This window comes from Danio rerio, chromosome 16, assembly GCF_052040795.2.
Source record: "Danio rerio strain M-AB ecotype USA chromosome 16, GRCz13ab, whole genome shotgun sequence".
In the NCBI taxonomy this organism is placed as follows: Eukaryota; Metazoa; Chordata; class Actinopteri; order Cypriniformes; family Danionidae; genus Danio; species Danio rerio.
This window is the reverse complement of record NC_141036.1, coordinates 45,499,452-45,522,623: the sequence shown is the minus strand read 5'-3', so window position 1 is coordinate 45,522,623 and position 23,172 is coordinate 45,499,452. Positions and strand designations below refer to the sequence as shown.

Genomic DNA, 23,172 nt, shown 5'->3' with positions numbered 1-23,172 from the left:
GGACTGAGTGAATGGTGTATGACTCTTGACCAACAACAAAAAAACTCAGTGACTTCCTCTGACTTTCTTTGTCTGTGCATCCTGTGACTCTTTGTGCTGTTTTATAAACTCAAAAAGAGTTTAATTGTAATTAGCACAAAAGAAATGTAGACGACTGGTCTGCAAAATCACATTTTCCAAAAAACCATCATGCTAGCTGAGGTGACGGACGTTCAGAATAAGTTTTTTTTGAACAGCGATACGGCTCTGGCATAAGCCCTAATGAATTTGACAAACTGTGGAGAAATCATGACCCAGTGGCTCAATGCTTCTAGTGAACAGAGACGTTTCTAATTGATTGATAAGACCTCACCGTGTCCTCCACTTTGTTGCCGGGGCAACGGAGGTTGGCGGACTGCTAGCGTCTGCACGGCTCTCTGAGCGGTCTGGTCCGAAGCGAGCCGCACATTCGGATGTTAATTTCAGCAGGAAGATTGGGAGACGAGAGGAGAGAATGCTATCAGACTGTTTCTGCTAACAATACAAGAGGAAGTCATTCTCAGATTAAAATGGACTGCCGCGGATTTGCGGGCTTCCATCTCCCGTTCATATGCAAATAAGCACACTCTGATTGTTTCCTCGTATTTGAATGTGGCATGCTTGGCCCTGAGGGGCCGGGGATTTTGCGGGTCACGAAGGAAGGGGGGTATTTAAATACGGAGACATCCGCTAATGTGGTGTACGAATTAACTCGGAATTTGGCCTAAATTCCAGATGTGTTTAAATCCATGCAAACTTTGTTCGAAGTTTTACGCCCCTTCAGAAAGAAACGGACCATTAAAACCTGAGCTCCTCAGCCTTCACTGTTTCCATACATGCTAACTTAGTTAAACCTTGACCTCGGCGATGAAAGAGGCGGAGTGCTTTGTGAATATATTTAAGAGAAATTAGCATTTATCTGCATAATAAGGAGGTGGTGATGATTATTCATGCGTCGCAAATACTCGGGAGGTTGAACAATTGTGGTGAATAATCCTTTAGTGTCATCACAGCGGAGCCACAGATGTGAGCTGATTCTGAGTGGAATGAGGCGCGGATTGTCATATGTTGCGTAGGCGGACGAGTTTGATTGCAAACTGAGTGTGAACCTTTGCTTGCTGTGCTGTCGTGAGAGAGGCCGGTGAGGAAGATGTTGTTAGTGCTGTCTGGGCGAATGTTTGTGTAACTCGTTCATGACATTAAGGGTGCGTGGGCCTGACGTTAACAAGCTGGAGAGTGTGGTTGGGCGTCTGGAGCAGCATGTTCCTTCTAAATTAAAGCCAGCTTATTTGTCCTCACATTCCAGCTGACAGAAAGAATTATGAAAGGTACGGACCTGTGATCTGGTACCTGTTTAATCTGCGTGTGGTCCGTTCCGCTTTGTAGTTTTTCACATGAAGAGAAGTGAACATCGTAATTGGTTTCAGGCCTCAGACAACACATCTTCAGAAATAATTAACATTCTCAAACAGGTTTCCCAAGCGCTCTGCTTGTCTCCCGTTACAAAAATAGTCCCGCCCCTTAGCTTAAGCACCAGTGTGTTGTGTGGGTCAAGATGCTAACCAACATAGTAAAGTAAAGCCCTGGTCAGATCAAATGTTTTTTTTCATGACTCCAGCGCAATTTCTGGAAGTAGGATGTTGTAAATTCAATCATTTCTTTTCGTGTAATGTGGTACAGTTCACAGCAACTAATACAATGCCTCTGAGGCCTCACGACACATCACAGAAAGTCTAGCATGTTTAATTTTTCCCTGATCTTCACGACGAGTTCCGTCATGTGGGTGAAAATAGGAACACATGTTTTCTCAGCTATATCCGCAGGTGCTGCCGTTAATCCGTTAATCAGGTAATAAAAAAATAGGCTGCATATTTCATTATGGGTGGGTCACAGGTAGATAAGATCAATCATTGGTTATTCAAACTTTAACTACTTTGTCTAAAATATTAAAGTGTTTTAAGCTATTTTGTTTGACACAAATATGCAGATATATTCCTTCTCAAAACAAGTTTTTCAGTTCTCTCAGCCTTTCAACAGAGATCGTTCTTCTGATGTAATCTGGAAACACGTTCAGTGCTGCTAATACATTGTAAAAGTCTGCCTTGCTTATTCAAATTACTCGCAATGGATGATTTTGTCATTAAATTTAAACGGTTTAAGATAAGTTCATCTGAATCTGTGAGTAGTTCTCTTTAATTTTATTTAGGCTAGATAAGTTTGCGCTTTGGCGCTGAAGCATATAGCGGACTGGTTTTCTGGTGTTCGTTATTTTTGCTTATCTAGTAGATAACTGATCAACAAAAGATACTTTAAAATTAAGATAAAAAACCTACCAAATGAAATTAGTTTCAAGAGGATTTTTTTGTTCTAAAAAAACATAATGTATAATTTTTTTTTTGTGTCAGTCCACTACTCAACTGTCCAAGAGGATGATTTGTTTTACACCATGGAAAATTTAGATTTAATTAATGCCTTACTGTAATTGATGTATCACAAACCTCTGTCGTATATTTGCATATTTTTTTAATATGTCATTATTTTTTCTTGAGCCCCTGATTTTTCCTTGCTGCTGATGTGCTTTCATTTTCTCTGTCTCACTCGCGTCAAGTTTAGGCGAGGGAGTGTTTAATAAGCAACCTATGGCGGCAAAATACACATTTATATTTTTAAGAAAATATCTTAATATTTAAAAGGAATCATATGTTTGATCCTATAAATGTTATAATGAATGCCCTTAAATAATGTAGCCTAGTTGTCAGCAAGCATGATTGTTTATTGAAATTGACATAAGATAAGAAAACAACACTGAAATTATAATAAGATAAGAAATATTTTTATAGCAACACTTGTAACTGCTTTGTGAAATAACATTCGCTGTAGATGTCAAGGGATGACTGATTGGGAAGGAATATTTAGTCTGGCACATTTGTTAGTTAAACATTTATTGGTGACTTTCGGAACACAAAAAAGAATAATAATCACAATTCTTCAATAAAATCGTGTGATCTGACCTGGGCTTTAGTGTTTAATAGAATCAAACTGAAATAGAAAACCACTTTAACTTTCGAAAACTGACAAACTTTCAAATTATGCCATGTCAAAGACTGACCCTTCACCTTGCCCCACCACCTTGATGTTCAGTACAGAATATCCAAAAGCAATGAACTAGACTAGAGATTTCTAAGAACAACCATATTCACTAAAACCTGCTCAGTGGATAGTATTCTAACATGGTTCAAGCTAAATTGTAGCACTACAAAGGACTTTTATCTGCCTTTGTCCTTGAGATTTCCTTGAGAGCTTGTGTTCTTACTGAGGTTATTCACGCTCATTTGGGAATTAAGAAAGGCCAAATACACATGCACTTCTCAAGATTAATTTAAAGATTTGAAAGCAGAAAAAAACAGCTACCTCTTATTACCTTGAGCCACTATAATTAAAGCCCCAGCAACAATGTGGTATTTTACAATTGGATATTGTCCTATCCAACTGTCCAAACACACATACTTAAAAAAAAAGAGCAAAAGCTTGTCTGAGGACATGGCAACAGTTGCTAAGGTAGTGAATGGTAAACTAGTCAATTCCTTTCCACTAGTTTGACCCATTCAGGCCAATTAGAAGTACAGTTTTTGAACATAACAGGTGGGCATTATCCCATTCACAGCCAATCACAGTGCTAAAGAAACTCTGCCTTTTGTCACATGACTTTTAGCCTCTTTTTGCCATTACTCCTACATGTTCACACTGTGCTTTAGGAGCTTAATGAGATTTCAATGAACTCAGAGGATGAAAAAGAGATACTGCCTCAATCTAATTCCTTATTTTGAGCTAAATGTGCTCTTATAAAACTTATCTTTATATACTTATAAAAACATCCCATAATTAGACTCATAATTTGAAGAAAGCAAAAAAATGATGGTCTAAGGCCCTTGATGACTGACACCTACACCACACACTGATGATTCATGACACTGATCATGCTCTCTTCCTTCAAGTGCCCTTTGTTTGAGTCACAAGCCAATGACCGACTCAATGTCAGGCTAGCGATGAAAAACTCGTTTCATTTCATCAGTAATGATCGCCTTCTATATCTCCATTACAAAAAAGCTGTAGAAGAAGACTATTCCTTTATTTCATACTGAATTCTGCAATTCAAAGAGGCTCTAATGCAGCATGCTATCGACTATGAGCTTTAATGGCAGAGAGCACTCAATGCCCGCTTGCACAGAGGGCTTAAAACTCGCTCTCTCGCTCTCCCTCTCAACACGAAACCTCCCTCCTACCTTTGCTGCAGTAACTCTAACGTATAGATCTTCTTGAGAGCCTAATGGGCTAATGCATGTGGTAATATATTTCTGGGTCAGATAGAGTCATGTGTTTATGTGCGTGAGCAGAGTGCTCAGTGTAATCATTGGATCTTCCTTAGGCCTCCGCTGTCCGGATGCAGGGGATCTCAAACCCTTTCCCTAAATAGCCAGCATTCTTTCCCTCGCCCCAAGGGGCCCCGGGGGTAGAGTTGAGGGAAGGAGAGCAATGCTCGCCGTGTCCTGCTCTGGTCCTTGTGACGGCAGGGTCACGGCGTGTACTATCGATCACTACCGTCAAGAGCAAGGCCGAGTGCATGTGTGTGTGCTGCTGTGAACACTGTCCACAGAAGAATACAAACTGGAAAAACTACGTTGGGAAAATTGTGGAAAAAATGCCTTATGGGTCAAAGACACTTTTTTTTTTTTTTACACAATCTATTCAGATATTTAAAACGACATTAAAATGTAATTATATTGCCTGACAAGTTCTTTAATAAGTGTGTTTTTAATTTCTGCATGAAAACTCACTTTGACAAATTCTTTTGAGTATAAATTAATAAATTTCAGGTTAATAACACTGTCCTGATATCTCAAAATAGAAAATTGGCTCTAATACATTCTTCGCAATTTCTTCTATTGCAGTAATCTTCTTATTATTGCTTGGAATAAACAAAACCACTTCTCTTTTAATTAATATTGGAAAAGCAATGACAGTATTTAAAGTCACTTAAAATATTCAGCAAGTTTAATTCACGTTATAAATACAGTCAATTTTGTGTATGGTGTAGGACAGGAGTTTCTCAATATGCGTTCTTCAGCGATCTTGTGTCCTCGTGTTCTTGTGTAACGTCATCATCACCCACCAAAGTTCAGTTCCAAAACTCAAGACCGCACTGTGTTGGTGACACGGTGAGTCAGTGGTTAGTATGGTCACCTCACAGCATGAAGGTCGCTGGTTTGAGTCCCGAATGGGCCACTGAATGTCTCTTCGTGAAGTTTGCATGTTCTTACCCTGTTTGCGTGAGGTTTCCTCCCGGAGTCCGAAGACATAAGCTATTTGAGAACTAGTTAAATTGCCCGTAGTGTATGAGTGCATGTGTGAATGTGAGAGTGTTTCCCAGTACTGGGTTGCAGCTGGAGGGGCATGCACTGCATAAAACCCATGCTGCAATAGTAGGTGGTTCATTCCACTGTGGCAGCCCCGGATTAATAAGGGACCAAGCTGAAGGAATATGAATGAATTAATGAATGTTTCCCTAGCTGACACCACTGTAGTCCTTTCAAAAAGTTACATTTTACAAAATAAAAGCACTAAAATTTTGATTCTGAATTTCGAAAAACGCATTAAAACCTACATGGTTCTTCTACCCAAGCAATTTCCCTTTATTGTGGATACTCTTATGAGTCATTTAACCATATCACATGCAGTGATGCATCACTCTACAGATACAGGAGATATTTTAAATGCATGCATGTATATGAACTGCACACACACATTTACATTTCCACAGCCTAAGCATAATCACAGTTGGCGGAGGCAGGGGTTAACTCCACATACTCAGCAGGCAGCGCAAGAAAGCTGACCTGATAGAGGTCAATCTCGCTCTGCGAAGAACAGCAGAGGAGAAATAATGAGAGAGAGAGAGAGAGAGAGAGAAATGCAGACAAACGGACACAGGGAGAGAGCTGGGTTGGAGGAGAAGCGGCCATTTGAAACCCATTTTCGAGGGCTCTCCAGGAAGTACTAATTGTTTGGTGACTGGAGTACTCTTTAGGGAAATGAAGGCTATCTGGGCGTGCAGCGAGGAGATAATGTGTGTGCACATCACTCACCCTTTAATAAAGAGCAGAGCCCGGCTACGCACCGGCCATCCCTGGGATATCAGAGAGATTGGGGGAGCAGGAGGGAGGGATGGATTTATCCGTAGTAGAGGAGGGGGGCGGCGGAGAGGAGGAGACGCTTTACAGAAGCCAGGCTGCGGAAGAAGAGGGGGGCTGAATGGACAGATTACAGTCATTAGAGTGGTAGAAGACAGGGATGAAAGAGAGCAAAAGACAAGGAGAAGAAAGGCAGGAATTGTTTAATTAGCAGACAATAACTGCTTTCCTCTTCTCTGCAAGGCTTTGGCCTTTTTGCCACTTTGATTGAAAGTTACAGAATAGCGATGACCAGTAATAATTGGAGTGAAATGACATAATCGAGGCAGGCTGGAATCAAAACTCATGGAGAGCGCTTGATCGTGTCCTCCAATTACCAGCAATGATAAGTAACACATACTGTAGCGAATTGTATCTTTTAAATGTTGCTGATTAGGGCTGTGCGATTAATCGTAATCGAATCACAAATGCGTCTGCTGCTTCAGAAGCATTAATAGACCAATTAATATCAAAGAAAACAGAACATTGGTAATATGGGAATATTTTGATTTCATAGTCACGGACACAGAACAAAAACAGGTAATTTTTAACAATTTTTGCCACAGCACGAGGAAATACAAGAACCAGCGCCTAAAAAAGCACCACAGGCAGCTATATAAGGAATGTCTTGCTAAAAAGTAAATTGAAAGTATTGCCAGTGGCATTCAATCTAGTAGCAATCAACAGCAAAGTACATTTTTAGAGTTGTTTCAGCCATGTTAGTTTGCTGAGTGTTCTGTATTTTTAGAATTATTATTATTATTTTTTTAATAATAAGTAAAAAGTTCAACATGTTTACAGAAAGGTAAGGTAATTTTATTTGTATTTACTATTAGCTCTAGTGAAAAATTAGGGATTTATGTCTGAATATTTAAAAACAGATTTGAATAAACATTTAACTTAAGTTAATATATTTTAATTTCCTTTTTTATCTAACACTCACTGCATTTTAGCAGTAAGAAGCTATAAAACAGATTATCGAGCTGACTACAAAATTTTAAAATCGCAAATCAAATCAAAAATCACAATATCTGTCAAAAATAAATAAATAAAATAAACCACAATCAGATATTTTACCCAAATTGCACAACCCTATTGCTGATATAACTATAGGCAATGACTGTAATTAGCTTTTCATTGTTAAATTATATTGCCAAGGCCAGGTAAACTGGTTTAGCCATGACTTAGTTATGAGAATTTTATAATTGCATAATAATTTACAGTAGTGAAAATCATAAGACTGAAAGTTTATTTAAATGTATACATTATTTTCTTAATTTACGGTGACACTGTGTATGTTGTTCTAAGACAACAATTGGTGTTGTAGAATAGTTGAAAAAATTTTTGATCAAAAACTTAAAATGACGTGTGTGTTTCACGCGCACATGTAAACATTACTAATTTTAACAAAATTGTAAAAATCTATCTTAATCTATCTGTCAGCAAAACAAAACTAACTGGATCTATCTATCTATCTATCTATCTATCTATCTATCTATCTATCTATCTATCTATCTATCTATCTGTCTGTCTGTCTGTCTGTCTTTCTGTCTGTCTGTCTATCTCTCTGTCTGTCTGTCTGTCTGTCCGTCCGTCCGTCCGTCCGTCCGTCCATCTATCTATCTATCTATCTATCTATCTATCTATCTATCTATCTATCTATCTATCTATCTATCTGTCTGTCTGTCTGTCTGTCTGTCTGTCTGTCTATCTCTCCACGGTTCTTCAGAAAATCCTCCTAGTCTTGCACATTATTTGATTTTCCAGTATATTATATTCCTAATAAACTAGGCCATGACTACAGCATACAGTATGCTGCACATACATTTCTGACCAAAACCCTCAAGACAACTGCGGTCAGCTGATAACATAACACAAATGTAAACCTTTATATGTGCTAATGTGTTTCAGACAACACATGCGTAGCGTAATAGCAGATCTATCACCAGGCAATTTGTCTCCGCGGGTCTCCTTGGTTAAGTTAAGTGGCTCTGCTAGAGCTGTATGTACGACTGAATGGGATTTGTTAGTGTGTGTGGCTACACAGACATCTAGAGTATGTGTGTGTGTGATTCATGCTGGAGTCCGCCGTAGAGGCAACATCATCTCTCCCTTTCCCTCTAATCCCGGCCCGTCTGACGGCGAAGTGAACGCCTTTGACGTTTCAAAGGCTTCCCCCATCATGACTCCTGACACACTACACACCCTGACGCGCTATCGCCGTGCCCCTGACAGCTGCACAAATTGGCTGAAAGAGGTGTCTGTGGCGAGCACTTTGATCAGCCGAGCTTTTGCTCTCTTGCGCTCGGTCTGTCTCCATCCCGGCGTCGTGTTGCGGAGGCCAGGCCCCCGATCTGCCGAAGAGAACCAGGCCGGGTGGGTCTGATAAGCTTCCACTAGTAACACAGGAAGCTTTTTGTGCAGTCGGATCATGCGTGTGTGTGCATGACAGCCTGAAGCCATGTCAGGCATGTCAGACACGCATATGGTGTGTATGGTTTCTGGGAATTGGGTGTATTTATTATATCCAGATTTCTTGTAGGTTTCTGGCACACTAAGCCACAGATTCCAAGTTACGTGTGCATCAGGGTTTGAACATAATGTTTAATGCAATACACTACTCTACATATTAAGTTAAAGAATATATCAAACGCAAAATAGCAAGTATTTTTTCTGCAAAATGTTTGGTACTAGTTATTTGGTTCTCTGCACATAATATAGTGCAAGCACAAAACTTAATTTGAAGCTCCTATTGTTGTTTCTTCATTTGAACAAATCAATATTAATTTTTAAATCCCAAGAACAATCTTTTAATCTATACCCTTTCAACAGATGCTAGATTACAACATAATATACTGCACTTTGCTTCCAATAACAGCAATAAGCTCTGTGTTTTATTACTTTTGGTAAAAAAATAAAGTCATCTTTTGAATTTAGTCTATATTTATCAGGAAATTGAGAAATGAGCATTAGCCTATATTTGTTTCCACTGTATTTAATTTAATCTGTTAATGGTGACCTAATTGCATTAAATAAGGAATAAAAGCCAATGAGTGATTAATTATATTTCCACAATAGATTAAAGACAACAATACTATAATTATATTTATAATATATAATTATATTTAGAAGCTAATACAGAATTCTGATTATGTTACCTCAAAATAAGTTGCAGTTAAATTGAGTTCAGCACTCTGTTATTAATTGCAGCTATTTATAGGAAAATTACAACTAAATTCATCTTATAGACAGAGCTTCAGTTTAAAAGGTAAAGGTGTGTTTGTGTACATAAAAATGTATTATCCTCCCTACTTGTTGCTGAAACACACCCCCTCTCGATTTCACTTCTTTTTCTAACAGAGGGAGCGATTTGTTTGTGAATGAATCTCCATTATGAACGACAATAATACAAGTTTCTAGCACCATAGCATTTTGTTGTCATATTTCATTTACATTGTTTGCTTATTTTATGCAACAAAACTAGCATAAGCATAGAATTTAGTGCAAGTTGGTGCTACTTTGCCTTATGGTGAATGCAGTAAATGACTATATGAATATGGTTACTTGTTTAGCACAAAAGTTCATTAAACAAAAACGTAAAATACAAAATCTTACCTATGAAATGTTCTGCCTTTGTGCTTCGTTTTCTCGTTACTACCCCCGTACATAGCGCTAAAGTCCAGCATCTTCACACTGGCACACTGTCGTGACTGGTGCGGTTGAATGACATGTCCTGGGAGCACTGTACAAATGTGGCGGCGCTATTGACGCATGTTCAGGGTCCCCATGCGATATCTAGTGTATATATCTATGGAGGAAAGAGAGAGAGAGTCGAACTTTAAAACGAAATTGAATCGAACAGATGGGATATTGTTTACAATAAACGCAAGACAACACACAAAGTGATTTGATTACAAGTTGTAAATAGATACTTGTTTTTTTCTGCAAATGTTACAATATTTCGCCAATACACGAAGGAGCGTCACGTGGCTAAAATGAATGAATAGTAACACCGTCTCATATTCAAATAAAAACCCCTACTTTCTCAGTCAGTACTGTACATGCGGTGTATGTTTCCCTTACGCACATGCGCACAGTATGTTTTCAATGCAGTTTGTCCTCTTCTATTCCCCGTCTGTGTGTGTTGTGTTCCTGAGAATTCAATGGGTTCATTCATAACTGTAGCCTGAGGCACAGGGGTGTGTGAATTATATGAATGCTGAATCTATTCCTACGTGATAGGCCCGTCTGTCTGTCTGTCCGTCTGTCTCAGCGTCTGTCTGGAGGAAATTGCAGACTGTGGGGAAGTGCAGGTAATAGATTAATGCCAGGGGAGACTTGCCAGTGTACAGCACAACTGACAGCCAATGATTATCGCAAACACAGAGAAAGCGGGGCCAGACGCACACACACAGTCCATTACACAGACATCACTGGGAAAGCGCACACACGGATAAATAATAGCTCTCATGCCACAGTCTAACTGTCACAGTGATGTTTCTATATCTGACTGCCGTGTCTGTCAGAAAAAAAATAGATTGAACGCTCGGCGTGTAAGTTATGCGGTTCAAAAGCTTTAACTTACTGGATCAGTCGGGCTGGACGCCATAATTCAGATGACGCGATTTCATATAACCTCTACAGTGAGGGATGAATGTACATCAGTCAGTCTAGTAAGTTCTGTTTTACCGTACCTTGTTGATGATTATGTAGTTGGTAAACATCGAAATCTCCCAACATACTTGTAAAACGTCGAAGTGGGACCAATCAGCTTCACTGGACCAATCAGATGCAATATTGCCATCAACTGCGACTGGAGCACGAGGCCAGCAGAATACGCGGAAGCAGGGGATATTGAACGGTGTTGCATATCGGTCCTCGTATGAAAATATGGATCCTAATACACAGTATTTCATTGGTTGTTTTTGTTTCATAAGTCTTTTAAAATGAGCTTTACATATAATGGCTCACAGGAACAGCAAATGGAAACCGTTACCAAAATTAATCGAAGAGTGTAGCATAGCATACTGTTTTTTTTGGTTTGCTGAATTAATTTCGTATAAGCTTAAATACTAATACAGTTGTTAACGTATGGTTGGTTTAGCAAAACAGTTGAGGTTAACATGGTTTAACTACTATTTTTTTATATTATTTGTAGTAAGTCATGGTTATTTTTTAAAAGAATATTCTGCCAGTCATTTAACTTCACCAAATAATGACCAAAGTCATGTTTATCATTTAAGTTATAGTAATTAGTGTATCCCAATAATTTTTTGTGATTTTATTATATTGTAACTTGAATAGTTCAAAATCACATATGATATTTTGGCTAGTACAGGAGTGCTCAAACTTTTTCGTATGAAGGGCCAAAAACCAAAGATTGAGAGCTTTGGGCAGAAGGTTAATATACCAAACTTTATTACATTAAAGTGCCTTAAGTAATTTCCATATTTGAAATAACATTTAAAAATAACAGAAAACATTACTTTAAATCGCATTAACTTAATGCGGTGTAATTTTTAAAAAACAATAAAGAATTACAATAAAACAAACAATCACCTTTCTAACAGTGGAATCAGTGCTGAATACAGTAGTCAAGCAGAATCTGCCTTTGCCTTCATTTGCTCACTGATTTCTCTGCATTGAAGTATGTGGTAATGGGGTGGGAAAATAATAAGCTTGTGCTTCATCCCACTCCATTTTCGACCATGTTGAACTGTATTTTTATTTTTAATGATATTTTATGTATGATATTTTTGATCGAAAATAAATAAATCAAAAATTGTCTTCTATCTGTTGGGTGACAGTATGTACTTTTGAGAAAAAAATCAGATTCATTTAAAACATTTAATTTTAGTAGCTTTTCAGAGCTTAGCAATAAAAAAAAAATTGCATAAATTTAGAAATGACAGTCTCTTAATCATCTCCATTATTCTCTTCTCGCATGATATGGTAGGCCAATCGAAGGTTATAGTTTGCCCTAGTTTGGGCATCTCTGGGCTACAAACTTTCTAAATTTTAAAAAGGCTTTGGACACTATGTTACCCATATTGTCATAGTCTATGACCTACAACATCAGGATGATTATTATTGCTATTCGTTGGTTTTAAAATGACTTTTTTGGATGATGTTTTCGTATGGTCAACTAGCTGTACATAATATTACCTTCAGCCACACTTAAATAAAATGTTATACTAAAAAAAAGAAAATGATTCCTTAAGCCATGTGTGCCTAACATAAATGAATGTATCTTCTTTTTTCAGTCAGGATATCTTGCTATGCAAATGTGTATTTACATTAATTTTTAAATCAATGATTATGTCTCTCTGTTTTGCAGCAGTCATATGCCCCGCCCCCTCCGCCCATGGCTCCGCCCAGCCCCAGCACCAATAGCAGCAGCCACAGTGCAGCGGAGCAGCTCAGTAAAACCAACTTGTACATCCGGGGCCTTCCGCCTGGCACCACCGACCAGGACCTCATCAAACTCTGCCAACCGTAAGTGTCTCTCCCAGATGACTCCTATCTTTCGCTACCTGTTATGCTCTTCTCTCTGTTTAAACAGGATTGCCATCCTATGTGTGCAGTTGCTCTATACCTATTTATAGTTGAATAGACACAGGTGCCCACATACAAGAACTCATGCAATCATGTAAATGCACACAAAGAAGGTCAGAGGGATAACAAAAAGAGTCACTATGCTTGGTTAACAGAGAAGAATATAGAGACTAGAGGATGAATATGGCCTCATAAATGGATGGCAAGTCAGCATCATTAGCGTGTAGGGAGGTCATTATGAAACACTGTATAAGAACCAGGGGGCAGCTTGCATAATCTTATTCTCTGATGACTCATGCAGATGTAAATCCTGTGTGGGGGCTTTCTGCCTTAAAACCTTAGACATTTACTCCAGCGCCATGACCTCTTTTGAGTATTTCTGAATTTCCTAATTTCACCCATACCAAGCTGACCATGAGAATATGGGTCTGGGGTCACCAGTTTCTAAGCAACATTTAAGCCAAGACTGCTTTTTTTAAGCGGACCCTGAACAGATGAGTGCAATTACCAGGCCAGTCAGTTCCCAGAATTCATTGTGATCTTTTTGTGAGTGTGTGTTGTTGAGGGAGAAGTTGAAGTAAAAGAAACATTAAAAAAAACTAAAATGCATGCCACTTATAATTCTCCAAAAGTCTAAACTAAGAGGGTAAAATGATGAAACCTCAACCCACAACCTCCCACAGCATCTCTCAATTTCTCTCTGGGTCTCGGGCTACTACGGTCCAGGTTAGCCCAAGGCCTGGAGTGGGATTGGAATAAAAAATTCATGATTATAAAAGTTTTATTAGCTGCGGCTGCCGTGCCAAATGGGCAGTAACATTTTGGAAAGGTCAAAGGGGTTCGCCTTGGGGCTCACTTCCGGAGCTCAGCAGAAAGAAAAAAAAGAGAGCGTCTACAAACACACTTTGCATTTTTTTTTATAACACCACAGTGATTTAGATGCCATGCATGCATATCTACAACCCTAGTGTCTCGATCTAAAGCTTACAGCTGCGTGCATGCATACGCACACATTTTTGCACACAGTTAGTGACCCTTTTCCGTCCTCCAGTGGCTCTTACGCAGTGGCGGGAAGGGCAGTGAAAAGTGCTTCTGTCAGGCTGACATTTCGGAGATCTTCTTGTGTGATTCCCGGCGGAAGATTGGCAGGGTTTTGAGGCTGAAGGTACAATGGGGTTAGACTTTAAAGGAGAAAACGTGTGGCCTCAGCAAAATCCCAAACCTCAGGCATGAAAGTGAGCCCCTCTTGTTTTCAGCTTTTATTAATTAGATTATCTGATAATTAAGGAATGGCACGTTGTCAAGATGCAGACGCTGAATGTCTGCCACATTACAACTTTGAAACAAACATCTAGATTTTAACATCTCAATGATGTCGGATTAGAAGAGGTGAAAAGGTCAAATTGGAGGAGCGTAACATTTACTGAGACGAAAAGAGCCGAAAATGCACTAGGGCATTTTCATAAAAGGCTTGAATATGAATCATGAATTATTAATGAAGGCCTTAGGTGAATACGTCGTCATGATGTTTATGCGCTTTCATTGTGCATCTGCAATCGCGTGTGTGTGTGTGTGTGTATGCGTGCTGGCGGAAACCAGAGGGCGGAGAGTCATGTCTGTGAGCCAGTTCATTACTTTTCCTTTCCATGATTCGATATTATGGAGTATTAACCCTCAGGACACCGCATTTTACAATACCATTTAAAATAATTGCATTTCAGATCCCCTCATTATGTCTCTGATTGTAATCTAATGCAACAGAGAGAAAGTGAATACAATCCAACTCAATTCTGCTCTCACTCAGAGCAAGCTTTTAAGGGAGAAATTAGGATTTTCAGTTTAAGTAAGTTCAATATGTTTTTGGCCAATTTGTTTGTCATACGTACAAAAAATGTATCGTCAGTTAAAACCTGAGCATGCAGAAGTATTTCATATGTCTAGAGAAAATTTGTTTATTAATGTTTTGAATACTTTGTTTATATATATATATATATATATATATATATATATATATATATATATATATATATATATATATATATATAATAATGTAATAATGTAAGTAGTAGGTAGTAGTACACTAATGCCGAATTCAGACTGCATGATTTTCCAACTCACATATGTTTTCATACTGCATGACTATCTGGGGTAGCATTCCGTCGCTGCTGTGTTTATACAACTGGATGGATTGGCGACAGATGGTTTCACACTGCATGACTTTACAATGGGAAGAATCGCCGACAACTTTGTCTTGGTCCTTAAACTACGTCTCACAACCTAACACACGCGAGAAGTGACATGAAAACAACGCAATGTCATGAAGTATATCTTTTATTATTAACTACATAATGAGAAAGAAGCCGTTAGTGTTAGTAAGTTTACTTATTTTGCTCTCCTGTGTTTTGAAGGGTTTTTGAAAGGTTTTTCCTTTTTCGACCCGGTTGTGCTCAGACAAACATGGGTGCTTCTGCCAAATTTCCACTAGTTTTTCATCCATTTCTTGAGTCCAAATAGACCGAAAAGAACTTCTTCCCCGACCTCTCGGTGGCCTGCAAATACCCATACTAGTGGATGCTGCTTTCTTATTGACTGTAGGTAATCGCCGCTGTTATTTTTAATCAAAACACATTTCACACAGCATAATTTTTAAGACAGGTCCAGCTAATACCATGCCAAATATTTAACAGGTGTCGGCGGATCCCGTCTTTGATAGTTCACACTGTGTGATTGTTACTCACGTGAACAAGCATAGTTTGCCTGTGATTTCAGGCATTTGTCAGTGATTTCTCAAAACCTGTCGGAGACTCAATATTAAAACTAAAATCATTAAAACTTTTAATCTCTTCAAAATAGTAGATTAAAAAAAAGTTAGTGTGGAGTTTGTATGCTGTCTAATACATGACTGTCTGTTTGTGCCGCAATTTAAGTTCTTTCACATCATCTTGCACTAGAATGTTTTATAACCACCTGAACATCCAAACTGGCAAGGCTTAAAAATACATGCAATTTTCATGATGGCATTTCAGTGGTCTAATCTGGCGGCACAGTGATTTTTGTGTAGAGTTTGCATGTTCTCCCCATATTTGCATGGGATTCCGCCAAAGTCCAAAGATATGCGGTATAGGTAAATTGGATAAACTAAATTGGCCATAGTGTACGAAGTAGTTTGCAGTAAATTCCGCTGTGGCGACCCCTGATAAATAAGAGACTAAGCCGAAGGAAAATGAATAAATGGTTCTATCTGGCATTTGAAAAATTCTCAATTGTCCCTCAAACTTTAACTCCAAGTACTGTAAATGGGAATTCAAGTTCAAACATGGTGTAGCTCAGGAGTCATTATAAATACACACACACACAAATGAGTTGATATACACTAACAGCACAGCGCTACAGTATAAATCAAGGTCGATAGGCTATCTCAAATAGTTTATTTTTCAAGTTTATTCAATTTTATCAGATTTTTTCTTAGATGAGAAATGTTTTAGTCCATATTTAAAACCTTTGGCTTTTTATTCCGAATGTGAAATCTAAAGGGAGACAGATGCAAGATTACCAGGAACTCTTTTCTTTTTTTGCTTAGAAGAAAAGTCTAGGGAGCAGGAGACTTCATTTGCTCTTCGTTTAATCTCATTGCTGTCTAGGAGAAACAACTGAGATACAAAATTGATCTCATTTGTGCTTATTTTCCCTTTGTGTGCATGTGTGAGTAAGATGAGAATGTTATTATATTGCTTCCAATGGAATCTTGGCATTCAGCGCTTCTCATTTTATCGGTTTTATTCTACATTCCTCTCCTATGTATAAAAAATAACTTATATACTTCATATTTGCTGAAAAGCATCCAAGGCTTGCTGCCCAAAATGGCAACCCCCCCACCCCACACTCCCACCCGCACTCTCTCTGTCTTTCAGCCTGATTGACTAACTGAGCCAGTGGAGGAATTGCCCTTGTGTACTGGGCTGCCATATCTAGGGGGGCCTCTAGGGTGGGATCTCATTTTCAGTCGGCAGATCCCCCCCTGGGCTCGAATAACTCAGGCATCCAGAGCATGCAAACCATTTCTGAGCCAGTGACAAGGCTAGTAACAGGTCACGGTTTTTATTTCAAAGTGTTGCTTTCTTACCATACATTTGTCATCTTCTTTTTCATAGACTAAAATTTATGTCTTTTTTTCATGGCGGTAGAAAGCTCTAATCACATGGAGGAAATCGGGCTAGTGTTTCTAATGATTTGACGACAGATCCATAATTCATAGTGTTAAACTCAAATTTTATTCATGTCACTGCTGTAGTGCAAAATAGGGTATGGTTCAAAAAGCAGCTCCATTTCTAATAGATGCATATTAGTAAATGTCACTCTTGTCTAATTTAAAACTGTTGTATTTACTGTTTTTATTGTCACATGGCTGCAGAACTCTTGGGATTTAACATGCAAGATGTATTAAAAAGGTAACACTTTATAATAAGATTCTATTATTTAATGTTCACTAGTCTTGTCACAATATTGTATATATTGATGTATCACACAACAGCTGGACATGACCTCAATCATTTTTGGTTATGTAATACATATCGCCCATACATTAAAACCAATTCTAGCAACATTTTAGCTGATTGCGCAACATCTCATCCTCTTGAGGTGTCAGTATGGTTAAAAAATAACTAGAATTTTACCAAAAATTACTATATTGACTATAAAATCTATTCCCCTTATTCGCATTGTACGAGTTGGTGCAGCTATTTGATTTTTTTTTGGCTCAAGACTTCCAATCCCATTCACTTCCATTAATTTTTAGACATTAAAAACAGTTTGTTTTGCCGCTTGATGTTGCAAACTGATCAAAGTGATATTTTCTTATTATATTATTATATTTTGTGTGTATGGTCATGCAACCACTTGTTTGTAAAGCAAGTAGTTTGACCGTTTTCTGCCGTTTATTATTCCTAGTCATTTCTCCCTTAGGCAACTGAATCGGGAGTTCTAAAACAATTGCAAAAAAAGCACACTTCCGCATTGAAGAATATTATCAATATAATGTATTAGACTAGATTAATTATAATGTATTATAAGGTATCAGACTACTGAAAATAGATCAGATAGATAGCAGATATCGCAGCCTCTGTTACTGTTTACCTTGCACTTTTTTGTTAACATTTATTATTGTTTATTTGTTAAGAATAGTTTCACATTCTAATTTCAATGTCTAATTATTCAATTGTTAAATGACTATAATTAAGAATAAAATATTAGGTGTTCTTCAGGAGAGTGTACTTGCATTGTGATTATATTGTATTGCCATTCTGGCATTATATAATGAGTGGCACAAAACGGTCTTAATATGACAGTAATGTTTACCTCAATATTTTTTGGTGCAATATATCGTACAACAAAAATTCATATTGTGACAGGCCTAATACATTATTTACTAGCATGAACAAAAAATGAACAATATAGTACAGTATTTATTTATCTTTGTTTATATATTTATAGTTCCTATATAGTTCCTTCTTAGTTCGTGTTAACTCACAGTGTGTTATTAAATTTTAACAAGTTTATCTTTGGAATTTAAAAATGCGTTAATATATATTAATAAATGGTGTACAAGTAGTGTTCAATTTTAGTTCATGAATTAATTACAATGGGAAAAAAAGCTTTTATTCATCCAATAAAAAAAAATAAAAAATAGCGTAATGGTTTACATCTAAATTTAACCTCTTGATCCAATAAAAAATAAATAATTTATCTTAAACAACATTTTCTATTTCCATGAGAGTTATTTTATATAGCCTGGTACAAAGCATACTTGTCTTGTTGAAGAAATTCAATTAATTAAAATTATCTTTTTGTTCTAAACAAGAAAATATAGCTTTAATTAAAACAACAACTCCCATAATTTGTTCATTCATTTAATAAAAAAAGGGTAAAGGTTTCACATATAAATTTGATTACTTAAGCAAATGAAAAATAATCGTTTGCCTTAAACAATATTTTTTAAGACCATGGAAGCACAAAGCATATTGAGTTTCTGTTTAATACGCATGTACTGGTCTGTGTGAGTAACCTTAAAATTTTACATTGGTCAAAACAAATATTTCTTAGTTGAGCTTTTAATCAAAAACATTTATATTTAACTATGATTTGAATCTAAAATATATTACTTAAAAAAATAATAGTATTAAACTGAAAAAAAAAAGATTTTTAATTGAATTACTGCGTGAATTTTTTTTCAGTGTAACATTAATCCTTATTGTAAAGCATCACCATCAAAAATATTGTAAAATCTATTAAGTATTAATGTGATCTCAAAGCTGAGTTTTCAGCATCCGTTACTCTCGTGTCAAATGATTTATCAGACATTTTTCAGATGCTCATTTGGAGCTCAAGAAGCACCTTTTATTTCTATAAGCTTTGGTAGTCTGTGTGACATTTAATATTTATAAATTTTTGATTACTATAATCATTTTATTCCTAACAAAGTAAATGTCTTTACTGTCACTTTTGAGTTATAAATGTAATGCATCTTCAATTTAACATCTGAGAAAGTACTAATTTCCTTTTATAAAGACATTGCCTAAAATTTGCATTTTTCTGCATTTTAATGTTAATAAAATTGTGAATTGTATGAATTTAAACACCTTTTTGCTTGCTTTTGTAAATTTTGGTGCTGGATATCCAACGTAAAATTTGTTTCCTGAAGAAAAACCTTGAATAGTTTAATGTTTTCATGGGGGCACAGAATCAAATTGGCATTAAGTGATGTTTCCCTTATGAGACTTCTCTGTAATATCTCTGGTTATTTCTCACTGCTTTTTTAAAACCTGAAAGCAGTAACATGTCTCCAGAATTCAGACCTAATCTGAGGTCAGATGAGTGTCCGACTCCTCTTGAAGCTCAGCTGCTCTGGGTCTGTTCAGAAGAGCATGTGAGGGGCAGAAAAGCCGCTAGCCATGAAGAGTCGTCTTGAAGTCTTTGTAAACTCAATCTCTCTGTCTCCCTCAGTATCACACAGCTCTTGTCAATATGTGCGAGTTGGGAGATGAAGTGGGAAGCTTAGTCCAAAGGTGCCTAAACACTCAGGATAAAGGTCTTTTAGGCTGGATTCGACTCTGTTTTATTGATATCAGCTCTGTCTTGTGCTTTCCTGCTTCCTAAGCAAGGTGTCAGTCATCTTTTTGAACCCTCCTCAGCAGTTCAAACCACACACACACTCACTTACCAATCCCTTGTGCTAAAGAACAGACAAAAAAAAAAAGCGAGGCAAGCCTTGTCCTGTTAGCACGGCTCCTGTTGCGTCTTTGGACACACAGACCTAGATTTACTATAAATAATAAATAAAGGGCACTAATAATGTAAGAGACCCAACTAAAGGATTCTAATTTGCTAGTACAATCTACCAGATTGCATGTGTGCTTTTGTGGTCTTACTCTGGGTAATTTTACTAAGGTTAAGTTCACGCATGCAGCCAGACTTGCAAATAAGTTGGTCACACCCATGTTTAAAAAAGGGATTTGTGGTTGGTAACTTCAGCGAATGTTAGACATGTTGCTCACTTTCAACCTTAACTAAATAATAGGACACCTGTGGTGTTCTGGATTCACTTGTTGTGTTCAGGTCTTGCTTCCACCTGGTATTAACATGCATTCAAATGCATCTCCTGTCGTCTTTTACAGAAAATATATGGTAACACTTTAGCTTAGGTCACAATTCACAGTACTGACAAAACTTCAGCTAACACTACTAGCTTGATAAACTACTAATAATCTGTTTATTATTAGTTATTAAGGTAGGTTGTGTTTAAGATTTGATTAGTATTACGGATGCCAAATAATATCATACTGTATTTTATGTCCCGAATGTTTTTTTTAACCCTCGAGTCTGAGTTCGAGTTTTAAGTATCTACCAATACCAAAACCCGATCTGATGCTTCTATAATACATAAAAAAAAGAAGAGCAAAGAAACAGATCCAGGATGTGCCTTATTTTTTAATTTACATTATTTTAACATTCCACACTTCTGTTTTAACAAACGGAGCACTTCTGTAAGGTGACTTGAACAATCAAGCAATAATCAATTCTTCACTTTTGGACTTTAATGCAACAGTAAATATATAAATATATAAAATCGAATTTAAAAAGAAATAGCACCTCAACTTAAAATACCCGGCAGGCAATCCCAAGTTTACATATCTCACAGTTTGCTTTGGCAATGTTGTCGTCATCAACTTTATATTAACTCCATACTGCAGACTTACTCACGCATTATGCTTCAAGCTACTTCCTTGTTCTACTATCATGCCACACGCGTTGCTGTTTCTGTGTGAAGTCAAGAAAGAGGTCTAACTCTATGCCACCACATAACTATGGATGTGTTATAAAGTTATGAGAATATATATGTTGAGTCCAGATCTGGGAGGTAACGACTGATTTCAACTGAGTCTGAAACCGCTTGATCGGGCCTAATTTGTGATCACGTGATCGGATCTGGACAGCCCTATTCATAACTACTAATGAACATGTATATAACTAATGAACTACTAATGAATGTCTTAACACTTGTCTGCTGTTGGGGATATTTTACTTTGGTGTGATTTGAGGCTTAATTTTACCAGAACCCTCTCTATGTTTTAGCAAATGGAATGATTTTTGGTGACTAATTTGATTTCGAAACATATTTTGGGAAAATGCTTTGAAAATTTTCAAAAATTCAGCAATACACTCTGGGCAAATTTACTACTCTTTCGAAAAATTTTACAATTTAATTTCATTTAATTTTATTTAATTCATAACAAAAGGCAAAACCATGACTTCATTTAATCATGCATTCTTGATTCTTGGTGGTTTTTCCTGTGGGAAAGAGGTACAATTGGTAACTTTTGCTGACTTTTATATGGCGTTAGCTGGAGTATAGTGTGGGTGGGGTTGTATGTTACTTTACAGTGTTTACGGTACATTTACAGTATTTTCAGTAACTTGCTGTTTTACTTCATAGAACGCTATATAAAAGCCAGACACTTTTTCGCACAGGCCTATCTAAAGGGTTAATGGTGTCAACAGATGATCAACAGTAAAAATGACTAATTTTACCTCTTACCAATAGAGAAAACCATTAACACACGTGAATGCATGATTATTTAGTGTCATGGCTTAGCAAATTAAAAATTTGGTTATAATGGAAGTCAATGGGGCAAAAACAGGCACCAACATGACAAAAGGGTAGTCAATTTGAACAATACACAAGGATAAATAATAGGCAGTTAATAAGACAGTAGTTAACATTATGAATTGTGACCTGAACTTACTGTAAGTGTTACATAAAAATATAATAAAACACTTAACTACTGTACTCCTGATATAAAATCTGATAATACCTATTTTAGTATCAGTATCTTTTAGGGCTTTGCAATACATCAAAATTACTGAATTGTTGCAAATGTGCATATCGCAATATACATTATTTAATTGTTTGCAATAAATTTAATACAATTTAATACAAAAGTATGTTTGTGTTCCTGCCACTAGCACACCCTCATCACATCAGGCAATAGTGATGTATACGCACCTCTTTGAAACCAACCAGGCTGGACATGTTGTTTTTTAGTCAAAAACTATTTTACTATGAATACTGACATACAGTTTGAGCAGTCAAGTTAAGAAATTATGATTTAAGATAAACTATGTCAGTTTGATAAAACTAGAGAAGCAAATTGGTGGTGATATTTATTTATTTGTTTATTGGTTCATTTAGCTACATTGTTAAAAGGTCAGATTTGTTTTATGCAACAGTAAAACATGGCTGTTCACTTCAGAAGTTGTAGTGCTTTCATTTCCCTGAAATATGTCGCATTGCATATTGCATTATTTTACTTGCTATTGCATAGCATTTTTCATCAATATTGCACAACCTGAGTATTTTTTTAAATTATTTTGTTTGCCTTAATGATGCATTTTGTATTTGTTACACAGCACCTTAAGCTTAAACCATGTGGATTATTAGTATATAGGTACAAAGCAGATCTTGATATTGTCAGTTAATGAAACACACTGTATAGTAATACCTAAAATGTGAACATTTTTTCAACTACAGCTGTCATTACTATATATATATATATATATATATATATATATATATATATATATATATATATATATATATATATATATATATATATATAGTATGGTTTGCCTTGTCTGCATTATAGGCAGAAATGCTGTTTTGTTAACCTGTTTTGATTTTCTAGGTCTTTGTTGTATATTAGACATTAATAAACCACGGGAAACATTTTGTGTGCTTTCTAATAAGCTTAGATGTGGCTTTATTCATGCAAACATTTAGCAAATCAAGGCCACAGAGCTGTAGGAAAGCGAATCCTTCTTT

At 36.8% G+C, this 23,172-nt stretch overlaps 2 protein-coding genes across 26 annotated transcripts in view; one reads left to right on the top strand and one right to left on the bottom strand.

Moving 5' to 3' along the window:
* LOC147833450 (uncharacterized) overlaps positions 1-11,126 on the bottom strand; it is an 85,586-nt gene extending 74,460 nt beyond the window's left edge. For 6 of the 11 annotated variants that reach the window (XR_015511947.1, XR_015511944.1, XR_015511945.1 and 3 more), the window contains exons 1-2: positions 10,937-11,073; positions 9,858-10,050 (exon numbers count right to left, since the gene is read on the bottom strand). Coding sequence is in view for 3 of the 11 variants with exons in the window: in XM_087287863.1 (XP_087143989.1) it covers positions 6,159-6,320; positions 9,858-9,928 (233 nt within the window). In the remaining 8 variants the exon portion in view is untranslated. Of the gene's footprint in view, positions 1-6,158; positions 6,321-9,857; positions 10,051-10,329; positions 10,395-10,477; positions 10,540-10,827 lie in introns of all 11 variants that reach the window. The other 5 variants (XR_015511946.1, XR_015511949.1, XM_087287861.1 and 2 more) reach the window with 3 other exon arrangements.
* rbms3 (RNA binding motif, single stranded interacting protein) overlaps positions 1-23,172 on the top strand; it is a 261,466-nt gene that overhangs the window by 37,618 nt on the left and 200,676 nt on the right. For 6 of the 15 annotated variants that reach the window (XR_015510629.1, XR_015510626.1, XM_087286244.1 and 3 more), the window contains 1 exon segment: positions 12,580-12,737. Coding sequence is in view for 10 of the 15 variants with exons in the window: in XM_087286244.1 (XP_087142370.1) it covers positions 12,580-12,737 (158 nt within the window). In the remaining 5 variants the exon portion in view is untranslated. 15 annotated transcript variants of the gene reach the window in all.